The sequence below is a fragment of the Pseudophryne corroboree genome, chromosome 5 (genome assembly GCF_028390025.1).
Source record: "Pseudophryne corroboree isolate aPseCor3 chromosome 5, aPseCor3.hap2, whole genome shotgun sequence".
In the NCBI taxonomy this organism is placed as follows: domain Eukaryota; kingdom Metazoa; phylum Chordata; class Amphibia; order Anura; family Myobatrachidae; genus Pseudophryne; species Pseudophryne corroboree.
The window spans coordinates 521306446-521323951 of record NC_086448.1 but is presented as its reverse complement, the minus strand read 5'-3'; the positions used below and the strand labels follow the sequence as shown (position 1 = coordinate 521323951).

The 17506-nt window shown below is 48.1% G+C and overlaps 1 protein-coding gene across 1 annotated transcript in view; it reads right to left on the bottom strand.

Moving 5' to 3' along the window:
• Positions 1–16407, bottom strand: part of LOC134929625 (collagen alpha-1(XXI) chain-like) — a 293832-nt gene extending 277425 nt beyond the window's left edge. Inside the window, exon 1 of the mRNA XM_063925210.1 lies at positions 16283–16407. Within this exon, the coding sequence (XP_063781280.1) occupies positions 16283–16377 (95 nt within the window). The 5' untranslated portion in view covers positions 16378–16407. The remainder of the gene's footprint in view (positions 1–16282) is intronic.
• Positions 16408–17506: the final 1099 nt, after the last annotated feature.

The window sequence follows — 17506 nt, the reverse complement described above, 5'->3', positions numbered from 1 at the left end:
GGGCGCCCTGGAGCAGCGTTGGGTAGCCCGGTTGGCAAAATTCAGCTATAAAATACACTATCGGCCAGGGAAGAGTAACGGGAACGCGGATGCGCTGTCGCGGTTTCCTATGCCCTGCCCCCGACTTCGAGGTACCTCGAGGACGAGAGCACTGAAGTCCCGGACTTGACCAGGATCGAAGGCCGTGTTACCACGGGAGGGCCACCAGTAGTTAAGTGCGCTGCTCTGCTCCGGAGCACGGAACAAGAGTGGGCTTCCTTACAGCAGAACGATCCAGGACTGAGCATCATTTGGCAATGGAAACAAAAGAGACATTGGCCTAGTCGGTGGGAGAGGAGTCGGTTGACTCCCTACTGTCGAAGGGTCCTGCGGAGTTGGAACGATTACTCGTCTGCGCCGGAACGCTGCGTCGACAGGTGTACCTTCACCTCGAACTCAGGATGGTGGAACAGATTGTGGTGCCGGAAGCGGCTCTAAGGGCTTAAGTGACGGAAGCGCACGAGGGCGGAGCCCATTTGGGAGCAGCAAAAACCTTTCAGTGGATGCAGCGCCAGTTTTTTGCCCCTCAGTTATGGACGTTGGTGGAGAGAGTGTGCCGGGAGTGTCGGAGATGTGGGGTTGTCAAACCAAACGCACAGCATGCACCTGTACATACTGTTCAGACGAGTCGTCCCCTGGAGTTGTTGATGATTGATTACGTTCTGATTGGGGAGTCCGTTAGTGGTCATCAATATGCCCTGGTCATGACGGATCACTTCACCAAGTTCACGGTCGTGGTCCCCACCAGAGATCAGAAGGCGGAGTCTTCTACCAAAGCGATGGTCGAGCATTTCATCCGGCAGTTTGGGTGCCCCGAGAGGGTCCATTCAGACCAAGGGGCTTGTTTCCAAGGGAGACTAATGGAACAGCTTTGTCGACTTTATGGGATGCGGAAGTCCCGTACCACTCCGTATCATCCTCAGGGAAATGGTGCCTGTGAGCGTTTCAATCGGACTTTGCTCCAGATGCTGCGGACCCTGGAGGACACCAAGAGAAGGAGGTGGCCCGAGCATGTGGCTGAGCTGGTGTGGGCCTGTAACAACCGGGTTCACAGCACCACCGGCTACTCCCCTTTCTTTTTGATGTTTGGCCGCCCAGGGCGTGAAGCGCAAGACCTGCACTTGGCTGAATTTCGGGAGGAAGGGGGTTCATTGCCCTCAGACTGGGTCGCAGAACATCAGCAGCGTTTAAGGGTGGCTCAAAAGTAACTCGGAGGAGGATAGCCGACCACACTCATGTACCCCCTAGAACTCGAGGGGCGGAGCCTTTTGACGTGGGACAGCGGGTGCTGGTCCGCATGACACGGCCGGGCGGCAAACTGGCGGAGAAGTGGGAGGTGTGGCCCTATATTGTCCGAAAGCGCCTCACCGAAGAGGGTCCGGTTTACCAGGTGGAAGCGACAGATGGGTCTGGTCGGTTGAGGACCCTTCATCGGGATATGCTGCGCCCTTGTTGGTTCCCAGAGGACGGGGGGGACGATGGTGCCCCCGGTCTGGATACGGCTCCAATGGCTGGGGAGGACACCGCGTTGACATCTTTGCCCAGGGGGGCTGGCCTGGATGAAGATTGGTTGGTCCCAGTGGTCCCACCTCACGACAGTAGCCTCCAGGATGCTGTGGCCCCCAGGCCTGTGGTATCTCCTTTGCCTCGGCGGTCCCAGCGTTCCAGCCGCGGTGTGCCTGGTCCTCGGTATGCCGACCCGGATTTTATCTGGTCTCAGGCTTCCTTTGTAGGGACTACAAAGGACAAACGGGGGGGGGGAAATGTGAGGCGGCGGCGGGCGGCGGCACGGCGGTCGGGCCGGGGCACGGAGGAACTGGGATCCGAGAGGATCCAAGTTCCTCCAATCAGCGCCTCAGGATTTGAGCTGGGCGCCGGACGCGAGCCAATCGCGGCTCGGCGCCCAATGAGGAGTCGCCGCGGCGGGCCAATCAGTGCTCGCCGCGGCGGACCAATCGGAGTACGCCGCGTCATGGCTCCGCCTCCTCCCAGCGGCTTATATCAGGCGCTGGGCGGCGGCAGAGCTCAGTTTCGCGCCGGAGCCGGAGCAGGGAAGAGCTCCAGAAGACAGCTGCAGAAGACCAGGAGCAGCGGCGCCGGAGGAGGCCGAAGGACCAGCGAAGAAGGAAGTCGGCAGACGGCACGGAGAAGGCAGAAGAGGCGGAGCCAGGAGTCCAGCAGCGGAGGTACGGCGGAGAGTGCTGCAGAGAGAGGGAAGCAAAAGAGCTGACGAAGCTCCCCTCTGCAGCCTCTCCCGTCGAGGCGGGTAAGAGGCCTTGGGCCTGCACCACCCTCTTGTAGGGTGATTCCTCCCTAGACCACCGGGTGTTCGGGCATTAGGCCCGTGGGTAAAGTCAGGCCCTTCCGGCCTGTGGGCATTCAGTCGGGCCCTCCCGGCCCGTGGGTACATTTGATCGGGTCCTCTGGGTCCGAGGCCGCGCGTAGTCGGGGTTCCCCCCGGCCCGTGGCCCGGTTCGGAGGAAAGGGGGCAACATACCCATTAGGGGGTTTGGGCGTTAGGCCCAAGACACCTCCGCACCACGATAGGCGGGCACTAGGCCCGGGGGCATATCAGGCAATAGGCCTGTGGGCATTAGAGGGCATTAGGCCCTAGTGTATTTTGGCAATTAGGTGGATATAAGGTGACACTGGGTACTAGGCCCAGGTCACCCAACGAGCGGCGAGTTAGGCGGGCGCTAGGCCCGTTGGGGAAGTCAGGCCTACGGCCTGTGTGCAAATAGGGGGCAATAGGCCCAGGTCATAAGCGGCTCCCCCGTGGTGAATAAAGGTGGCACCGGGCACTAGGCCCTGGCCACCCTGAGGTGATTAGGTAGGCAGGTCCGCTTGACCCGAGCTCACAGAAGTAAGTGTAGAGGAGGTGGGCAGGCTGTGTGGCGCCCACCCCCTTCCAGTGGTAGGTAGAGACTTAAAGGAACAGCACCATTTGATGTTGTACTCTGATGTGTGTGTTGTTACCTGCAGGGCAAATTGTTGTTTTAGAGTTTGTGCATAGTTTGTGTTGCACCACTTACACTTGAGCCAGTTTGAGGGCTTTGTTATGCAGCTAGTGTAGCGGACGCACACTAGATTAGGGTTAGGCCCTGCACGGCTGTTTCTCTCTTTGCCTCCTTACAGGGACCTGTAAGTGGAGAAGATCAGAGTACAAGAAGTAGGACGGTGAGTAACATCTGTCTGTGTGTCCCTATCTGTCTCCCTTCCTATAGGGCGAACGGTGAGCCTTGCACGCCGGTGCAAGGTAGAATTTCCACCTGGTGCGAGAGTGCCAATAGGTGAAATTCGGGCTCTGAGGCGGACGCCTGGGATGACCCTCACCTAGCCCGAAAACACTATTTTCCTCGGCTCCGGAAGGCGTTTCGGTCGATAGTCAGGAGGACAGCACTCAGCAATCTCCTTCCTCCTAGGTCATCGTGTCCGGGTCCGACGGAGGAATTCCAGCCAGGTCCATTGAAGGCTCCGGTACCTGAAGGTGAGAGATTGCGGCGCCCGGTAAGTGGTGAACCTACACCTGCACGGCAGCAGGCACTACACGCACCGCCGTCACCCTCTTACATTAGAGATAAATCAGAGCATTGCAGCAACAGCACAGATGTCACCTGATGCACATAACCAAATTAAGTGGATAGACCCAGATTAATGAAAATGTTGCAACTTATTTATGGATAATAGTGGGAGAGAAGAAAACACATGTGGGACAATTTCCTAGGAAACTGTGGTAGAGATGTATCAAGTCTTTTTAAGACCAGAGAAGTCAATTGGAAAAGCTGCACATAGCAAAACATTATCTTCTACTGTAAAAATCATTTTATAGAAAACACTTGATAAGTGCTAGCTGATGGGTTGAGTAGTGAGCTTCTGCCTCTGGCTGCCACTGTGGAGAGGGAGCCGGGCACCTGCTGTTAACACAATCTCAGCAGGTGCCCGGCACCTCCCTGCAACGCTGAGCACACATCGGGTTAGGTGAGCCGGAGGAGGCGGAACTGCATTCCATCTCCAAATGGAACTGATGGAACACAATTCCACCCGCTCCAGCTCACTTTAACCAGTGGTCCTTACTGTGAAGAAACCTTTTCGTCTCTGTGTGCAAAATCTCCTCTCCTCTAACCTAAGCGGGTGTCCCTTGTGTTGATCTTGCCAAAAACAAATTCCCCGCTAGCTCTGTGCATTGCCCCTTATATATTTGTACATGTTAATCATGTCCCCATTTAATCTCCTTTTTTCCAGTTTAAACATGCCTAGCCAAGGAAGCCTTTCCTCGTATTGGAGCGTCTCCATCCCCTTAATCAATCTGGTCGCCGTCTCTGAACCTTTTCTAGTTCCAGGATAACCCTTTTGTAGTATGGTGCCCATAATTGTGCACAGTATTCAAGATGTGACCTTACTAGTGATTTATATAATGGGAATATAATACTCTCATCCATTACATCACTTCCCCGCTTTATGCATGCTAATACCTCATCACAATCTATTGCACCTTTCCATAAGACCTTTCGGGCTCATACAGACAAAAGACATTGGGGGTAATTCCGTGTTGTTCGCTCGCTAGCAGATTTTAGCAGCATTGCACACGCTAGGCCGCCGCCCTCTGGGAGTGTATCTTAGTTTAGCAGAATAGCGAACGAAAGATTAGCAGAATTGCGAATAGAAAATTCTTAGCAGTTTCTGAGTAGCTCGAGATTTACTCCTACACTGCGATCAGTTCAGGCCGTTTCGTTTCTGGTTTGACATCACAAACATGCCTTGCGTTCGGCCAGCCACTCCCCCGTTTCTCCAGACACTCCCACGTTTTATCCTGGCACACCTGCGTTTTTCCACACACTCCCAGAAAATGGCCAGTTTCCGCCCAGAAACACCCACTTTCTGTCAATCACACTCCGATCGCTTCAACGAGGAGAATTCTTCGTTCGGACGTGAGTAAATCTACTAAGTTTTGTGCTAAAATACTTAGCGCATGCGCACTGCGTACCATGCGCATGCACATTTTTGCCTTAATCGCTCCGTTGCGAAAATCGGCAACGAGCGATCAACTCGGAATGACCCCCATTGTTCTCTTTTTGATGTACATTGATGCTGGTCATTTTGGTTTAATCACCATTAGGTAATGGATAAGAAAATATATTTCCTGATGGAAGGTAAGCCAAAATTACACAGGCCAATCTCTAAGTGCAACAGGGTTTCAAGCACAGTAATAAAAGTTCAATAGCACTTGTGTTCATCAGTCCTTAATCAAACACTGGGGAAACTAATATAATAGATTATTATCAGGTTCTATTCTTACATATTTACTTTTGGAGACACAATTAATTAATTCAAATGTACTTTACTTTTGACATTTAAAAAAAAAAAGACTTCTTCTACATCAAACACAAAGACAGATTTGTACATTTTCAAGAAAGTTGAACGAGAGTTTAAATTGAACCATACTTCCTAAATCCCACTCCCACACCTGGAAGGATGTTTGAGAACCGATGAGAGGACTTGTGATATAAATATTATTTCTACGCTATTAAATAGGTTTGATGAATGTTCTGGTTACATAAAACGCCTTAAGGTAAATGTCATCCTTGCCAAGTTTTCTACACTTTTCTGGCCCAATTCTCAATACACATTTCTTTATACTGTATGAGCAAGCTTTTCCAACATGCAAGGTTAATGCAAGTATTGCCCACAGGAGTATAACACCATTTTTTTAAATGTTGAAAACAAATTACATTAAACTGAGATTCCATGTGATCTATTTGAGGTCATACATGGGCTAAATATTAGATCATGCAGACAACACTGAGAAACAAGGCAAGTTAAATGCATAGACCACAGGTTCTCAAACTCAGTCCACAGGACCCCAAATAGTTCCAGTTTTCCAGGACTCCTCACAGAATCAATAGCGAAATAATTCGCTCCACTTGTGGACTTTTTAAAACGTGTCAATAAGTAATTAATACACCTGTGCACCTGCTGGGTTACCTGCAAAACATGCACTGTGTGGGGTCCTGAGGACCGAGTTTGAGAACTTGTGGCATAGATAAAACCTTCTACTCAGCCCTCCCTTTAACGGAGCATTAGCAGTATATTTATTGCATTGTGCTGTATAATGTACTATGGGCTTGATATAGAGAAGTACCTTAACTCAATGTTAACGAACATCTCTGTTTTTAGATCTGCGCATATGCAGAAGCCACACTGCGCATGTGCAGATCCTACACTGCGTTGTCGCTAGCAGTGGCCCAAACAGCGCAGCATGATTGACATGCTCCTGGAGTTTGGGAGGTGACAACAGGAAAAATCCCAGAAAACAGGAGCGTGCTGGCCCCATTTTCTGGGAGTCACAATGTCACTGGACCCGGCAGCATGAATTTCCCAGCAATCCTGAGTAACCTGGGTGTTAGATGAACGACGTTCCACAGATGATCCAATGCTGCGTCACCAGACACAGCAGCGGATCACAGAAGCCTGCAGTGAGCGTCTATCTGTTACATTTGCCTAATGAATGCTCCCATAGATTTACATTATATTTAACCAAAAGTGCTAATGCTTCTTGAATGTGCAGATGCCAAAATAAATGCAAAGCGCATTGAATGCTTAACAGATAATATCAACTGTCTTAATATACTTGAAGAAAGCTCAATAAGAGGGCGATTCAGAGTGGCACGCAAGTCATCCACAATAAAAACTGCATCGTGTACATGATACTAAATGTGGATATTTGCTGTATCCATAGCTGGATTAAGGCATACTTGCAGTAGCGGATCTTGCCACGGGCAAGCAGGACTTTTGCCCGGGGCGCCGCCTTTCCGGAGGGCGCCGGCGCCATCCAGAGGGCGCCGCACCATGGCAAGATCCGCTGCTGCTGTGGTGCCCCCCGCTGCCGCGTCCCGCTGTCCGTTGTGAAGGGAAACTAGACGCGCCTTCGTGCGCTGCCCGCTGTGAAGGGAAACTAGACGCTATGCGTCTAATTTCCCTTCCTGGAGAGGACCTTCACTGTAATGATGTGCGGTGCGCGTTGACATCATCGCGCACCGCACTGCAAAGGTCCTCTCCACGAAGGGAACTAGACGCTTAGCGTCTAGTTTACCTTCGTGGAGAGGACCTTTGCTGTGCGGTGCGCGATGACGTCATCGCGCACCGCACATCCTACAACAGTGCAGGGGGCGTAACTGACCACGCCCCCTGTATGAAGCCATGTTCCCTAATGCCGCCCGGGGCGCCAGAAGCCCCGGAACCGGCCCTGCATACTTGCCTACCTGACCCTCTCCATGAGGGAGAAAATGCTCTGTTCCTGGACTTTTCTGGTAATGTATGATTGCCATCACCTGTGGTGAAACACCTTTCTTATCAATTAACTAGCTCACCACAGGTGATGGCAATCATACATTACCAGGAAAGTCCAGGAACAGAGCATTTTCTCCCTCATGGAGAGGGTCAGGTAGGCAAGTATGGATTAAGGGAGTGATTCAGACCTGATCGCTGGGCTGCTAAAATTGTTGTGCTGCGTTCAGATAGTCACCGCACACGGGGAATGTATATTCGCCGTGTTTGTGTGCGATCGCATGTGTACATACCTCCCAACATGACCCTTGTCAGGAGGGACACAATGCTCTGTGCCTGGATTTTCCTCTTAATGTATGACTGCCAACACCTGTGTTAAACTAGTTATATCATATAAGAAAGCTATTTCACCACAGGTGATGGCAATCCTTAATTAAGATGGAAGTCCAGGAACAGAGCATTCTGTCCCTCCTGGAGAGGGTCATGTTGGGGGTATGTGTGTACACCGAGCTGCTAAAAATCCCTCAGTCAGCGGACAGCTGCCAATCCATTCGCACTTCACTCACCATTGAATGATTTTTCTACTGTGTGCAGTCTGTGTGCAGCCCAGGACATACTCCTACAGTGCAATGAGAACAGGCTGATCGGGGCCGGAGCTGACGTCATATACCCTCCCTGAAAACGCCTGCGCTTTCCCTGACACTCCCAGAAAACAGTCAGTCACCCACAAAGGGCCTCTTCCTGTCAATTAGCATGCGAATGGCTGTGCAATTGAAATTTTTGCACCAGCCTGTCACTGACCGGCGATGCCTGTTGTTGTTTGCCGACGCACATGCGCATTGCCGTGCATATGCATTCACAGTCGATTGCTGATCGCCCACTGTGCGAAAATGCACAGCAGCGATCAGGTATGAATCACCCCCTAAGTCAGGTGGGGATCCAGGGCAATGAAGGTGTGATGGCCCCCACTACTGAAGTTGCTGCACAAGCAAATCCCCCCCCTTTCCCCCCAGCACACACACTACACAGTATATGGTTATCATGGAACAGCACTGGAGCAGCAGACGACTCACAGTCATTGTCTCACTATAACACGAGACTGACATGGAGATGTTAATTAACAGCTGAGCCGCCATAGGGAGACTCCTCAGAAAAAAATGCACTCTGGGGTGCCCCTAATGTGTGGGTGCCCCGGGACAGCTGCCCCTGCCTTAATCCGGCCCTGGCTGTATCAGTAGAATTTATAATTATGTGGAGCAGCATAATGGCATAGTGGGTAGCATTTCTGCTCCAAAGCACTGGGCTCATGGGTTTTATTTAATCCAGGGCCGAATTAAGTCTGGTGGGGCAACGGAGGTTGGGGGGCCATCACTACTAAAATTGTTGGCAAAGTCCCCCCCCCCTCCCAAGAGATACACACACACAGCTACCCCCCTCCTGAGACACACATATAAACACACACACTCACTCACTTTATGGGCGTCACTCATGGGAACAGAGCAGCAGCAGGGATACAGCGCGCCTCAGCTTCACACACCGGTGGCTCACAGTCACTGTCTCGTAGGTTTTCCCTGTCACACGAGACTGCCTGTTCATGGAGGAGCTCTTCGGTTGCTGCTGTTACTGAACAGCTGAGCCACTGGAGAGAGCCTCCTCCGATTCAAAACAGAGTGTGTGTGGCCCCCTACTGTGTGTGGGCCCCGGGACAGTCAATCCTGTCCCCCCTCCCTTAATCCGGCTCTGTCCAGGTCCCTATCTGTGTCATTATTTATTTATTGACAGTTTCATATATAGCGCATCAAATTCCGTTGCGCTTTACAATTGGAAACAACAGTGATAAGACAAACTGGTAATAACAAACAGACATAGAGGTAGGCAGGCCCTGCTCGCAAGCTTACAAACTATAGGGAAATAGGAAGTATACACAAGGATAGGCGCTATCTATAGCATAGTGATCCCACCAGATTGCAAAGACAGTCCTGATGGGATGTACTGTAAATAGATATGAATGCTTCTGGAGGTCATGTGGGTGGTTCAGGAATTTGATAGGCTTGCCTGAAGAGGTGCGTTTTCTGGGAATGCTTGAAAGTTTGGAGGCTAGAAGAGAGTCTTATTGTGCATTGGAGGGCATTCCATAGGCTGGGTGATGCCCGAAGAAAGTCCTGCAATTGTGAATGGAAGCGAGTAATCCGTGCAGATGAAAGACAACAATCTTGTGCCAAGCGTTGACGTCGAGTTGGGAGATGTTTTGAGACAAGCGTAGAAATATATTTTGCTGTAATTTGGTTAATAACTTTGTGTTGAGGTTGTAGGGTCTCCCCATGTTTGTGTGGGTTTCCTCTGGGTACTCCAAAGACAAACTGTTAAATGGAAGGTATTCTCTATAGTATAAGTGCTTTGTAAGGTAACAAGACATCTCACATCTGTAATGTGTTGTACTTCATTCTAATTTCCCACCAGTCCAGAGCAGGTAGACCACTGCTTCCCTAGCCATTAGACTGTTCCTCATATCATTCATGCTGTCCCAACATCAGATGTAAGATCAGTGCCAGATTAAGGTCCACATGGGCCTGGAGCTGAAATCCATGAAGGGCCTATTGTGTGTCGCCGCAGCAGAGCCGGATTAAAGGGGGGGGGGGGGGCTAGAGATACATTATTTCTTCGGTGTCTCCTCGTGCCTGCCGTCAACCATCGGCTGATTGCATGTATTTTTTGTTTTTATTAAGACATTCAGTGGCCTCCATGTGTTCAGTGGTTTCCTTAACTCTTCCATCATGCATTTTGAAGATGAGTATCCAACGCGCACAGCTCACATCAGTGGTGGGCACTGATTTACATTTGCCATTTGAGGAGACTATCACACAGAAGGAGCAGTGAAAGACGACTGTGCTCTTCTGCTGCGTAAGTGAGTTATGCAGCAGGAGAGCAAGCACAGCTGTCACATAACAGGAGGAGACTCATTACAGCCCCAGCGGTGGCCACCCACCTGCACTGACCAAAGTGCAGCTCTGTGACATCTTTATAGAACAGCAGAGGACTTCAAACGTAGGATCTCTCTCTGGAGGGCATAGATGGTGCTTACCTTCAAATACATTATAGTGTGGCTACTGTATAACAAGAAAAAGTTTTTTTTGTTTTTTTGTGTGTGAAAGGGTGAGAACTGTATTGTCTTGAGTGCTAGAATAGTTTTAATTAAAAAAAAGAAAAAAAATCCAAAATTGTTCCGATTATTGCCATATTTATTGATGTGTTCATTCCACATTTATAGCCACTGCCATAAATTATAAAATTAACTCTTTCTTAGCTGTTGTCTTTTTAGAAAAATAAATATGGCAATACTGCACCAGGGCGGTAAGGGTTAACTTAATGCTTTGTAGATGTGCATGCATGAGGCGGGTTTGGGCTCTCAGTTTAATTTTTTACTAAAAAATACAAATACATTTTTAAATAAAAAATATTTAAGATAAGAAAATCTTGAAAAACTTTTTAGATATAAAAATATATTTTAAAAAAATTACAACTACAATACTAGTTAATTACACTTCCCCCAGCAATGGCTGTGGGAAGCCTTCATCAGATAGCAGTGTTATCACTTCCCAGTGGTACATTTTATGTTTATAGAAAGTCACTTATTAGAATTTTTGTTTAGATTATTAGTAGTATTATTATTATTATTATTATTATTATTAGAGATAGCTAAAACTTTTTTTAAATAACCTTATATGAATATGGCAAAGCGAATCTATGCCTTTGAAAAATCAGCTCTTTGTACCTTGAAATCACACTCTCTGCAAATGTTCTTAATTTTCAACCTGTGTATTATTAAATGTTTAGTATAATACATATAATACAGACAGCACCACAGTGACCACCATATATTACAGAAAGCATTGCAGTAGCCGCCGTATATTACAGAGAGCATCGGTGACCACCGTATATTACAGAGAGCATCGGTAACCAACGTATATTACAGAAAGCAACAGTGACCACCGTATATTACAAAGCGTATCGATGACCACTGTATATTAGAGAGCATTGCTGTGACCAGCGTATATTACAGAGAGCATCAGTCATCACAGTATATTACAGAGAGCATCAGTGACCACCGTATATTACAAAGCATATCGGTGACCACCGTATATTAGAGAGCATTGCAGTGACCACAGTATATTACAGAGAGCATCAGTCACCACAGTATATTACAGAGAGCATCAGTCACCACAGTATATTACAGAGAGCATCAGTGACGACCGTATATTACAGAGAGCATCGGTGACCTCCATATATTACAGAGAGCACCAGTCACCACAGTATATTACAGAGAGTATCAGTGACCACCATTTATTACAGAGAGCATCGGTGACGACCGTATATTACAGAGAGCATCAGTCACCACAGTATATTACAGAGAGCATCAGTGACCACCATTTATTACAGAGAGCATCGGTGACGACCGTATATATTACAGAGAGCATCAGTCACCACAGTATATTACAGAGAGCATTGCAGTCACCACAGTATATTACAGAGAGCATCAGTCACCACAGTATATTACAGAGAGCATCAGTCACCACAGTATATTACAGAGAGCATCAGTGACCACCATTTATTACAGAGAGCATCGGTGACCTCCATATATTACAGAGAGCATCAGTGACCACCATTTATTACAGAGAGCATTGCAGTGACCACAGTATATTACAGAGAGCATCAGTCACCACAGTATATTACAGAGAGCATCAGTCACCACAGTATATTACAGAGAGCATCAGTCACCACAGTATATTACAGAGAGCACCAGTCACCACAGTATATTACAGAGAGCATCAGTGACCACCATTTATTACAGAGAGCATCGGTGACCTCCATATATTACAGAGAGCATCAGTCACCACAGTATATTACAGAGAGTATCAGTGACCACCATTTATTACAGAGAGCATCGGTGACGACCGTATATATTACAGAGAGCATCAGTCACCACAGTATATTACAGAGAGCATCAGTCACCACAGTATATTACAGAGAGCATCCGTGACCACCATATATTATAGAGAGCATCAGTGAACACTGTATATAACAGAGAGCATTGGTGACCACCGTGGCAGAGAGTGCCACATGATACAGAGAACAACCACCACAAAATACACAGGACATCACAGTCACACACTATGTATGGCCCCTGGAATGGGATAAGTCAGACAGCAAGCTGCAGGCAGATCTATATAGACAGACAAGGAGGTACAAAGGAGCAAAGTTACCTCTAAACGCAGAACGCTCTCTATTTTACCTGTGTTAGGATAATTTATGAACCACCAAAAAATATGCACAAGTTACACAGAACTTTTTCCCAGAGATGCCTATTATAGGGGCACACTCCATTGCATGCCATTAGTATGGCCCATTAAAAACATTTTACCTGTCGTTATGTTCTGCTTTCCTCTGACTGTGCCTCAATAGTTATATTTACTGCTATGTAGAGGCGTAACTAGGGTTGATGTCACCGAGGGCAAATAAAAAATTGTCGCCCCCGCCAACTATATAGTATCCAGAACATCTTACTGGGACACACACACCGGACACAGGGCAATTGTCATTCCTGTCAAAAGCCCTGACATACAGATCATGGAGCCCCCAATCGGGGAAGGCAACAAAGGTGCCTGGGAAAGAAAGAGAGAGAGCAAGAGACATCTGGGGCAGAGAGAGTGAGAACACCTGGGGCAGAGAGAAAGAGACAGACACCTGGAGCAGAGAGAGAGAGATAAGTTGAGCTGAGAAAGAGAGAGAGACTTGGAGCAGAGAGAGAGGCATGGAGAAGAGAGAGAGTGAAAGACACCTGGAGCAGAGAGAGAAAGAGACACCTGGAGCAGAAAGAGAGCAAGAGACACCTGGATCAGAGAGAGAGACGTAGAGCAGAGAGAGAGAGTGAGTTGTGGAGCAGAGAGAGAGAGCGAGAGACACCTGGAGCAGAGAGAGAGACGTAGAGCAGAGAGAGAGAGTGAGTTGTGGAGCAGAGAGAGAGAGCGAGAGACACCTGGAGCAGAGAGAGAGAGAGAGACGTAGAGCAGAGAGAAAGAGTTGTGGAGCAGAGAGAGAGCGAGAGACACCTGGAGCAGATAGAAAGACCTGGACCAGAGAGAGAAAAACAGAGCTGTGAAGCAGAGAGAACGACGTGGAGCAGAGAGAGAGAGAGAGAGAGAAATGTGAAGCTGAGAGAAAGAGACACTTGGAGCAGAGAGAGAGAGAGACGCCTGGAGCAGAGATAGAGACCAGGGGCAGACAGAGAGAGATAGAGAGGCAGTGAATGAAGAAATAAATCTTGGGAGTGTAGGTGAGGTAGTGAATGAGGGATGGGAGAATGAGAAGTGGCAAGGCAGGCAGAGCGGTACTGATGATGGGAGGGTGACAGGCTGGGTGGAGTACACGGGACACCATAGGGGGAGACTGCTGTATAGGGGGGATGGCGCTGCATGAGGCCGGCGCAATGCATACCCCAGATTACTGCTTTGCGCTGGCCTGGGTATGGTTAACAAGCCTTGCTCCAGCGCCCCACACAGGCCAGCTCCCAGGGCACATGCCCTGCTCGGCCTGTCCTCGTTACGCCACTGCTGCCATGATGTTGCTACCAGATACCCCTTTAGATGTGGAGCATAGAGCAGCCAATGACAAACAGCAGCTGCAGCACAAATCACAACACTGCTTGTCTGTATTTTTAATCTTTTCAAGTACAGGACTGGCATCTCTAACAACCAGAAAACCCCAATAGTGCAACCACAAGCAGCTATTCCAAGGAGTGTGTTAGGCTCCTTAATATATATGAGAAAACTGTGAAAAGTTGAATAGTGCTTTAAAAAATAATAGGTACTTCCTCATCTTTGGTGATCCCTGCTAGTTTCCCTTCGTGGAGAGCACCTTTCCATGCACCACTGGACCTTCGCGGGCTCGGTGTCTCGCTCCGCTCCGCTTCGCTCGCCACAGGTTACTATTACAAATAGTTTGCCATAAGCCCCTGGGTCCATGTCACAAAGGTCCTCTCCACAAAGGGAAACTAGCAGGGGGCCGCAAAGATGAGGAAGTACCAAATAATACACTGCTCAAAAAAATAAAGGGAACACTTAAACAACACATCCTAGATCTGAATGAATGAAATATTCTTATTAAATACTTTGTTCTTTACATAGTTGAATGTGCTGACAACAAAATCACACAAAAATTATCAATGGAAATCAAATTTATTAACCCATGGAGGTCTGGATTTGGAGTCACACTCAAAATTAAAGTGGAAAAACACACTACAGGCTGATCCAACTTTGATGTAATGTCCTTAAAACAAGTCAAAATGAGGCTCAGTAGTGTGTGTGGCCTCCACGTGCCTGTATGACCTCCCTACAATGCCTGGGCATGCTCCTGATGAGGTGGCAGATGGTCTCCTGAGGGATCTCCTCCCAGACCTGGACTAAAGCATCCGCCAACTCCTGGACAGTCTGTGGTGCAACGTGGCGTTGGTGGATGGTGCGAGGCATGATGTCCCAGATGTGCTCAAATGGATTCAGGTCTGGGGAACGGGCGGGCCAGTCCATAGCATCAATGCCTTCGTCTTGCAGGAACTGCTGACACACTCCAGCCACATGAGGTCTAGCATTGTCTTGCATTAGGAGGAACCCAGGGCCAACCGCACCAGCATATGGTCTCACAAGGGGTCTGAGGATCTCATCTCGGTACCTAATGGCAGTCAGGCTACCTCTGGCGAGCACATGGAGGGCTGTGCGGCCCCCCAAAGAAATGCCACCCCACACCATTACTGACCCACTGCCAAACCGGTCATGCTGGAGGATGTTGCAGGCAGCAGAACGTTCTCCTTGGCGTCTCCAGACTCTGTCACATGTGCTCAGTGAGAACCTGCTTTCATCTGTGAAGAGCACAAGGCGCCAGTGGCGAATTTGCCAATCTTGGTGTTCTGTGGCAAATGCCAAACGTCCTGCACGGTGTTGGGCTGTAAGCACAACCCCCACCTGTGGACGTCGGGCCCTCATACCACCCTCATGGAGTCTGTTTCTGATCGTTTGAGTAGACACATGCACATTTGTGGCTTGCTGGAGGTCATTTTGCAGGGCTCTGGCAGTGCTCCTCCTGTTCCTCCTTGCACAAAGGCGGAGGTAGCGATCCTGCTGCTGGGTTGTTGCCCTCCTACGGCCTCCTCCACGTCTCCTGATGTACTGGCCTCTCTCCTGGTAGCGCCTCCATGCTCTGGACACTACGCTGACAGACACAGCAAACCTTCTTGCCACAGCTCGCATTGAGGTGCCATCCTGGATGAGCTGCACTACCTGAGCTACTTGTGTGGGTTGTAGACTCCGTCTCATGCTACCACTAGAGTGAAAGCACCGCCAGCTTTCAAAAGTGACCAAAACATCAGCCAGAAAGCATAGGAGCTGAGAAGTGGTCTGTGGTCACCACCTGCAGAACAACTCCTTTATTGGGGGTGTCTTGCTAATTGCCTATAATTTCCACCTGTTGTCTATTTCATTTGCACAACAGCATGTGAAATTGATTGTCAATCTGTGTTGCTTCCTAAGGGGACAGTTTGATTTCAAAGAAGTGTGATCAACTTGGAGTTACATTGTGTTGTTTAAGTGTTCCCTTTATTTTTTTGAGCAGTGTATATATATATATATATATATATATATATAAAGAAGCAAAGTGGCCGGCACTCCCCTTGCTGGTGCAGAATCTGCTCCGGTGCCCTCCATAAGATGTAGACATCCAATCATAAAGAAGAAGATCTGGCGGCACTCAGGAGACTTTCTCAACCAATGTAAATCTTTATTGGAACAACATCCAACAATTGTTTTGGGCCTCCGCCCGTCGTCAGGGATGCATAACACACTTTAGACATACTTTTTATACCCCCATAAGGACCTCCCACCACATGTAAAACATACACATTAATCAATCTCACCTGCAGGCCCACTCTCCGTGACGAGCGCCACACTGCAAGCCGCCGCCACGAGCTATCCCGCTCGTCAGCCGCTGCCGCACAGCAAATGACGTCATCAAGGGGACGGAAACCCAGCGTGAGTATCGGTTACCTAGGTAACCAAAACAAGAAAACAAAACAAAACCCACAAACATTAATACATTACAACATTAGTAATGTGGAAACAAATATAAAAAATATAACGTGAAACACAAATGGTACACGACAATATATCATAATAAAAACAACCTATGGGACACAATGCTGTAAAAATTCCCAAATATAAAACATTAATTACGTGGCATGTGTTCAAGTATATAAGACCATGTTACTAACGGCATCAACAGAATGTTGGGGGTGTCAATTAACCTCTACCATTTTAGATAATTTATAATAAATTTAGGAAAATATATATATAAATGGTTTAAGGTTTATAAAAAACTATGCAGCCCATGCTGTTCATTTAGGCCTTTAGGGGCCAGTGTATCCAACCTAAAAATCCAACGGCTCTCCAGTTGGAGTAACCTTTTGCCCCTATCAACACCCAGAATTGATGCCGGAACATGATCAATTAATTTACTCCTAATACTCGCAATACTGTGCGATTGTTGCACACAATGGCGGGCCATGGGCTGATCACTAGATCCTGACTCCAATGCAGCCCTGATTGCTGACCTATGGTTAGCCATTCTCTCCTTGAATTGGCATTCTGTCTTGCCCACGTAATGCAATCCACATGGGCAAGACAGTACGTAGATTACAAATCTTGAAGTACAAGCGAGAGGGAAATTAATCGTAAATTTCTTGCCTGATCTGGGGTGTGAGATGTAATCACCCACCAACATGGAGCGGCAGGTGACACATCCAATACACCTGAAACATCCAGGCTTCCGTGATAAAAAGTGCTGTTTGGGTTTAGCCTTCACTAGTTCTGTTACATCAACTTTTACAAGCATATCCCTCAGGTTTTTACCCCTTGAATATGCTGGCATTACACAAGTATTAAACAGACCTGGGAGATCCTTATCCGTATTGATAATGGGCCAGAACTTTTTAATTTCCCTATTGGTGTTGTTACTTGCTTCAGTGAATCTATTAACCCAGGGAATCTTCTGTATCCCATTATCTACCATGATCTTACTCTTTAGAGATACCTCCCTAGGAATCTGTAGAACCCTTTGTTTGGTGGCCAATAACATCTTATGA